Here is an 8,119-nt window from a genome sequence, read left to right as displayed (position 1 = left end):
CTGTTCCGCTAAGACCTTCGTTTCTCTTCTGAACACAAATTAAGATATTTTCCGATGAAATCCTAGAGCTTTCTGACCCTGCATAGACAGCAACATAACTACCACATTTTCAGAGAAAATACGTTTGCATGGAGAAGGGCTAAAGGTTATAATGCTTTTATCTGTTATAACTAATCAGATAAACACATACTAGTAAATAAATGAATCTATTTCAAATTAAGCCTATATTAAGCCTTGCATTTAAGTAATAAGGGTATAATATATATATATAAGTCAAGCATGCACATTTGAGCTTCCCTTACAGAAAAAGCACATGCACTTCAGTTTGTGAAAACCAATGTGTCCACATTTGTTCATATGGTTTTCACACATTAACACCATGAAAATGTTTCAAAAACACATGCTTCATGTGTGTTTCACGCGTGTTTCACATATTTCACAAGTAATTTTGTCTAATAAATATGACCGAAACATGCAAAAATGCAGGGAATATTTGTGTGTGCAATCTACAAATCATTCACAAAAAAAAAAAAAAAAAAAAAGAAAGAAAAATGTACATTTTTGTTTAATTTTGATGTCTTTCTGTGTTCAGGTTTGACCCTAGTAAAATTAAATGCACAAACTGACATTTCAAACCAACATTTCAACCAAAAAAAAACCTCTAAATCTTTACAAAAATCTATCAAATCAACAAATTAATAGAAATAAGTATTTATGTCCACAACTAGAGAATTTTATGACTTATGTAGAGTTGTTTTTGTTTACTCCCCACCAAATGGCACTAATCTGCCTTCAGAAACAAAACGGCATTGTTTACATTTTAACATTGAATACTGCCATTATTGAAAATAATATAAAAATAATAGTTTTTTTTTCCAATGGGATAAATGTTGATCATAACTATTGCATGAATATTAATGAGTACCATGAAATTATCTCAAAATACAAAATTAAAAATGTATTGAACAAAAATATTTGATTTTACTGAAAAAATAAAAAAAAGTTACATTTCAGCTGTTCAGTCAGTTTTGAGCAACACAAGTGTGACCCCAATTTAACAATACCAGAGAGGTTACATTTAAATAAAATAAGATTATTAATGTTTTTGAAAGAAGACTTTTTTTTTCTCAACAAGAATGTGTTTATTTGATGAAAAATCCAGTAGAATCTGTAAAACAAATATTATTGCAATTCCAAATTTGAAAACATTTAAAAAATGTATATTTGTCTTGTGATCGAAGCTGAATTTTCAGCATCATCACATCCTTCAGTAATCATTCTAATTAATACTATGAGAACTTTTTTTTTTATTGTAATAACGTTTTATAACTTTTGCAGGATTTGCGATCAAATAAAAGCAGTCTTGAATCACCTTAATTATTCCAAACTTTTAAAGGGTTTATCACACTGTTGTGCATCTACATACACAAAGACTTCATCGTCACCATCATTATCAACTCGAGGCTTGCTCTCAAAAGATCTTGTTTCATTACTGTAATCGCACAACAAGGACACGAGCATCCCACGAAGACGCCCACAGCCTCAACACACGCGAAACTCGCAGAGATCATCAGCGCTCGCCGACCGATCTAAAGACGATGACTGACAGCAAAGTTTAGGCTGAAAGACTCGTGCTGTCAGCATCAGCATCCAGAACATCCATGCCCACACACACACACACACACGTTCTGTATGACCGTGCTATTCTTCCAGCGCATGAATCATCCACACACACACAATATGTCAAACACACTCATTTCAAACGGCGCCAGAGGAAACGAGCAGACACACACACACACACACACACACGGCACGCGCAGGGTTCACGCTCCGCTGAATTCCTGAAATCAATCGCTGCTCTGAATGAACACGGGCAGCTGATGAGAGATACGGTCGCCATGGAAACGGTCCCGGCGCAGCATCTTCAGACGTGCGCCAGTGTTAACCTCTTAACTGGCAACGGCACACGTGGCATCAAAACACACACACACACACACACACACACGTCAACATGATGATCACAGCGTCAAACCCTCTGCTGCATAAACAGATGGATGAAACCAGGCTGAAGGCATCATGGGAGCACAAACTAGAAGCTGCAGGGGGAATTCTGGGTAATGTGTGCTGGGTAATAACACGCGTGTTGCAAGAATCATTATCTGTGAGTCTGTTTGTCTGTCTGTCTTCATTAGAAATGAAGATAGCAGGCTGTTCGTCTAGAGAAACAGCTAGACATTGATTAGACAAACAGTCTGACTCATTTAGTCAATCTCTGCATGTTAAACAACTCAATCAACCAACACTGATGTGTGCATTCACTGGCCACAGACCAACGTAAGACTTACCCAGCATTAAAGGAAAAGTTCACCCAAAAAAACATTAATTTGCTGAATTTACTCAACCTTAGGCCAAAGATGTAGAAGAGTTTGTTTCTTCATAGATTTGGAGAAATGTAGCATTTGCAAACACTTGCTCAGCAGTGAATGGGTGCCGTCAGAAAGCGGCATGTTTGCACGAAACAAATCCATCCTTAAATCATTTTAGCTTCAAATCGTTGCTTCTTGTTTGTTTCTTCATCTTCATCTTCATCACAAGATGTTAAGTGATGAACTGGAGTGCTGTGGATTATTGTGATGTTTTTAATCCGCTTTTTGGACTCTCATTCTGACGGCACCCATTCACTCCAGAGCATCCAAGTGATGCAATGCTACATTTCTCCACATCTGATGAAGAAACAAACTCATCTACATTTTGGATGACCTTTTAGCATTTGCATGTAGCATTTGCAAACACTTGCTCAGCAGTGAATGGGTGCCGTCAGAAAGCGGCATGTTTGCATGAAACAAATCCATCAGCTTTTATCAGTTTCCTGAAATCAATTTAAGCGTTTATCAGCTTTTTGGACTCTCATTCTGATGGCACCCATTCACTGTGATGCAATGCTACATTTCTCCAAATCTGATGAAGAAACAAACTCATGGATGCCCTGAGTGTGAGTAAATTATCAGCAAATGTTAATTTTTGTGTGAAATATTCCTTGAATGTGAAAACCAATCTCTCTTTAGAGAAATAAGGACAATTTACTCCAAAGAAAACAACAATTTTTCAGTGAAATAACTGCTATTTACAATATGTATCATGAACAAAAATGGGAATTTTTAATAAAATGCATAAGATTTCGCAGTGGCTCAAAAATAATCAGAGCTCAGAACCCGAAGCAGCACAAAGAAAAAGCTCTTTAAAATTTAAACCGACTGATCTCTGCAGTGCATCTGAATTTGCCTGCAACAATCTCAATAATTAATCTTTTCCACTGAAGTTACCAGTCTCTTCCAACCAATCGTTTATAATTAAAACATCTCAAATGGTGACAAAGGAAAAATAACCTCCATTACGCTTCCCATAAGTGTGGGAGGACTGTGACTCTTTTCTCTCCCTCAATCAGGCCAATTTCAACCAACACTGTTTGAACAGAGGATAAAAATGCCTCGACTGGAGAAGTTTTAGGTTCTGGACACCTGTTACCAATGCATATCTAGTTTACACACGTTTAGGATGAAAAACACTCGTGCATGCACTGTCTCTAATGTGTTTGCCATCTCTGTCTTGATTTGATCCTTAAATGTGACACGTGCCTCTCCAATACGTTTCTAACCATCACGCACTGGTCTAGATGCATGCACGAGCACGCTCATATATAAATCAACGTTTTAGAAGACTCTCTCTACTCTTTACTAACCCCTCCCAGGCACGTTTAAAAGTATGCATGGGAACTTAAATAAGAAACTGACTTATCTATTCGCGTGCATGAGTCTCGGCGTTGTTTTGGATGCACTGGAAGCGCGAGCGCGTAAAGGAGCCGCGCGCAACCGTTTGGCGACTCCGCGCTGCGCTCTTACCCGGGCGGCTCTGGAGGAGTACGGGTCCTCGAACAGGTTCCAGATGACCGGCTGCCACTTCCTCCACCTGCAGACGGTACCGTCCGGGGACACCACGTCCTCGATGCGCAGCCGCTTGCCGTACTCGTCGTCCTCGTCGTTGTCCACGTTCATCTCGAACACCTCCAGCGCCTCCTCGGCATCCCGGTGCTGTCGGTAGGTCATCCAGCAGCACGGCTCCACGTCCGTCTCATCGATGCCCCAGAAGGACAGCTCCTCCTCGAACAGCGGCCCGCACACGTCCGCCGGACAGTGCAGCTTACCGGTCCGGTAATAGTTGAGCACGTAGGCGAAGACGCCCGGATGCCGGTCGAAGAAGTACTCGTTGCTGCGCGCGTTGTACTCGATGAAGCCCCGGACTTGTTGCAGCTGGTCCAGAACCGACTCGAGGTCCGACTCGGAGGCGAGCAGAGCCAGACGCGTGCCCGGCAGGGTTTTCAACGTGGTCCGGTAGGTCTCGTGCCTCGTGCCCCCGACGTTGAGGATCACCCTCTCGTGCTCGTCGAACTTGCCCATCTCTCAGAGTGAGACATGACGCGAGGGGAGTAACGTTACTCTACGGTGCTGCTGTGGCGAAGCTCGAGTACTCCAACAGTTCACGAACAGCCTCATTGAAGTGAAGCACCGAGCCGAGCGCGTCTATGAGGAGAATCAACACCGGTGACAGGTGAGAGACGAGACGAGACGAGGCGAGGAAGCAGCAGCTCTTCCTTCTACCGCTCCATCATCATCATCATCACCTGCGGCTCGCGCTTCAAGAGCAACAAGCGCGCGCGCTCGCTTCCTCTCTCTCTCTCTCTCTCTCTCTCTCTCTCTCTCTCTCAAGGACACACCCTTTCTCATCAGTGGCTTTCAGCAGGAATATATTCATATGCTTGGGTTAATTTTAACCACGTTTATTTTTAAAGAGAGATTTATGGGATTTAAATCCGATAAAAAAAAGTCATAGTTTATTAATAAAAATGAATTCCGTCATACTTTTTGGGGATTGGTTGGAACAATATCTCTGGCGGAACAATCCAAACAAAATGCAAATAAAACTGGACTTCTTATTTTAGGCTCATTCACTAAATACTTCCTACATTTGTGTTAATTAGTGACTAAAATTATTTATTTTGGAGCAGGTTGTGATTCATACAGCGTCAAAACATATAGTTAAGCGATAAACACACACACACACACACACACACACACACACACAGTACTCAGACACATTAGTGTTGAAAAGCTTATCATTTTTAATTTATGATACGTGATTGTTAATCTCTTGTAATTTTTTCATATCTTTCTGTTTGTGGATTACAGAAGGAAAACAAACATTTAATGTATTAATTAATAATAAGTCAATATTCATTAATTAATTAATTCACTCACTCATTCACTCACACTCATTCATTCACTCGTTTATTCATTCATTCAGACACTCACTCATTCACTCACTCACTCATTTATTCATTCATTTGTCCATTCATTCACTCGTTTATTCAATCATTCGCTCGTTCATTCATTCACTCATTAATTCATTTATTCATTCACTCATTCACATGTTCCGTCATTCATTTGTTCACTCATTCGTTTATTAATTCATTCACTCACTCATTTATTAATTAATTCATTTACTCATTAATTCATTCACTCATTAATTCATTTATTCACTCACTCTCACTCATTCATTCACTCAATCACTCATTTATTCATTCATTTGTCCATTCATTCACTCGTTTATTCAATCATTCGCTCGTTCATTAATTCATTCACTTATTCATTCACTCATTCACGCGTTCAGTCATTCATTTGTTCACTCATTCGTTTATTAATTCATTCACTCACTCATTAAATCATTCATTTACTCAATTAATTCATTTATTCACTTACTCCCACTCATTTATTCACTCAATCACTCAATTATTCATTCATTCACTCGTTTAATCAATTCATTTGTTTGTTCGTTCATTCATTCATTCATTCACGCATTCATTAATTAATTCACTCATTAATTCATTTGTTCATTCACTCGTTCACTCATTCATTAATTTGTTCGTTCATTCATCAACTCGTTCATTTATTCACTCATAAATTTTTCATTCATAAATTTGTTCAAAGCTTTTCAAATGTAACCATAAATGTCTAAACAGCTCTTCAGTATCTGTGCGGATGAATCTACACCACTGCAAAATAAATCTGATTTTCCCCAAATCTGAAGGACAAACTGAGCTGTTGATTTAAACAGATTCTAATAAACTGGTTCTTTAAAGGGAATCAAACGCATGCAACATTTAAGAACAAATTACGATTTTGAGCGGAAAGATTCACAAACTCCGTTCGTTATAGTTTGAATCAGTCTGATGAATCATTTACCGAGTGAACTCGCTGAATCAATGCGGTCAATTAATGAGCAATAGTGCATTGGCAATGTAGAAACTAGATATAATCAAAGTGAGTAATACTACAAAGTAGAAACATCCATTTAAAGGTGGACTGTGTTTTCTAAACTGAGCAAGTTTAGTAGTTTATCTAGGGCAGAGAGCGAATCATTACCGGACTGAACCTAATGGAGTGATTCATCATGTCTGACTCACATGAGCTCATTGCAGTATCCAGGGGTCTTTCCCATAAAAAAAAAGAAACCAACCACTAATTCGCTCCCAAATGAGTGCAGTGGCCTAGCAGTTAATGTCCTGACAGGTTGTTGGTTCAAATCCCAAAAGAAATGATTCATGTTAAATCTGTACTTTAAATCCTATTAGTGTCGTTAGCTATTGATTGATTATTCCAATAAATACACATTACTTCTGTATCCGGATGAGAGTTGTTTTCTACCTTTCACTTTCTGCGAATACATTCACACTGTGTCAGAGCAAAAAAGATTCACCGGTGTAATAAACCCAAGGACTCTAGTGCAAAAATAGCAGCACTGTCACATTCAGTGTCTCAGCTCTAGAGATGAAGAAACACGTTTGCATGTCTAAAGACACATGCGGCGCACATGCGTTCCCACACACCAGCGTCGTAATCCTATTTGCATATAGGAAATTAAAAATAGTAGCAAGACTGGGACTGACATTCATAATTCATAAAGACACAGAACGGCTGCTACAGCCTCTAAGATGAATCTTAACTATGTTTTATCCCATATTTGGGATATGGAGTCACAGACTTCATAGCTTGATGTGTTTTCCTTCGGAGCTAAAATTATAATGTCGTGAGCTGCTTTGGCAACAAATGAATGTGGAAGCATCCTCTGAGAATACAACTCGACTAAACACTTTCCTTATAGTCATGCATTTAGTGCAAAGCTCTTGGAACAGAGTATTGAACTTATAATAAACAGAAAATAAGGTAAATTACATTTGCATCACATCACTTGCTCAGCAGTGAATGGGTGCCGTCAGAATGAGAGTCCAAACATCACAATAATGCAAACATGCAGCTTTTTTCTCGATATGTTAGGCGGTGCGGTGTGGATTGACCACGTTTTTATCAGCTGTTTGGATTCTCATTCTGACGGCACCCATTCACTCCAGATGACTAAGAGGACAAACTCATCTACATCTTAGAGTTTCACTCTACAGTCTAAAAAAGTAACAATGTGAAATGAAACCAAAGAGCACTTCTTTCCATTTCAGAAGTCCACAAATAAAGCATATTTTGGTCACTGATGCACCACACTGTTGTTCAGGAAGCACAGAGCTCACATATCCCAAACTGACCTTGATTCAGCTGTAGGTTAGTCGTGTAATTCATCCTCCCACAACTGTCTGTGGTTATTTTAGACTCGGAGCACTGGATCTCAGCCGGTGGGTCGCAGGTCTGTTCTGAGGACTTCTGGACAGGACGAAAAAAAACAAAGATGAAGGAAAAATTTGATGCTCTAGACTGAAAGATGTTACGTTTTGAATTTACATTTTTACTTCATCGGAATAGTATGAAAGTTTTGACATCTACGGTACATTATATAAACACACATACAACATTTTTACATGATTAGAAAAGTTTAAATGGTCTTAAAAAAAAAATTTAGGGGGTACAAAATACAAGTCAGCCAGATTTAAGTCTTTGATAATGTCTAAATATATATTCTAATTTAAAATGCAAAGAAATTCATTATGTTTAAATATACATATGTGAAATATTCTAATTGTGTTAATTGAAAATATATGTTTTTGTAATATTTGCATTGT

General features: G+C 38.7%; 1 protein-coding gene across 1 annotated transcript in view; it reads right to left on the bottom strand.

Annotated features, from left to right (window-relative positions):
- LOC127979121 (potassium voltage-gated channel subfamily C member 2-like) overlaps positions 1–4,665 on the bottom strand; it is a 38,553-nt gene extending 33,888 nt beyond the window's left edge. Inside the window, exon 1 of the mRNA XM_052584302.1 lies at positions 3,900–4,665. Coding sequence (XP_052440262.1) covers positions 3,900–4,454 — 555 coding nt within the window. The 5' untranslated portion in view covers positions 4,455–4,665. The remainder of the gene's footprint in view (positions 1–3,899) is intronic.
- Positions 4,666–8,119: the final 3,454 nt, after the last annotated feature.

Source organism: Carassius gibelio, chromosome A4, assembly GCF_023724105.1.
Source record: "Carassius gibelio isolate Cgi1373 ecotype wild population from Czech Republic chromosome A4, carGib1.2-hapl.c, whole genome shotgun sequence".
NCBI classification, from domain to species: domain Eukaryota; kingdom Metazoa; phylum Chordata; class Actinopteri; order Cypriniformes; family Cyprinidae; genus Carassius; species Carassius gibelio.
This window is presented reverse-complemented; position numbering and strand designations above follow the sequence as displayed.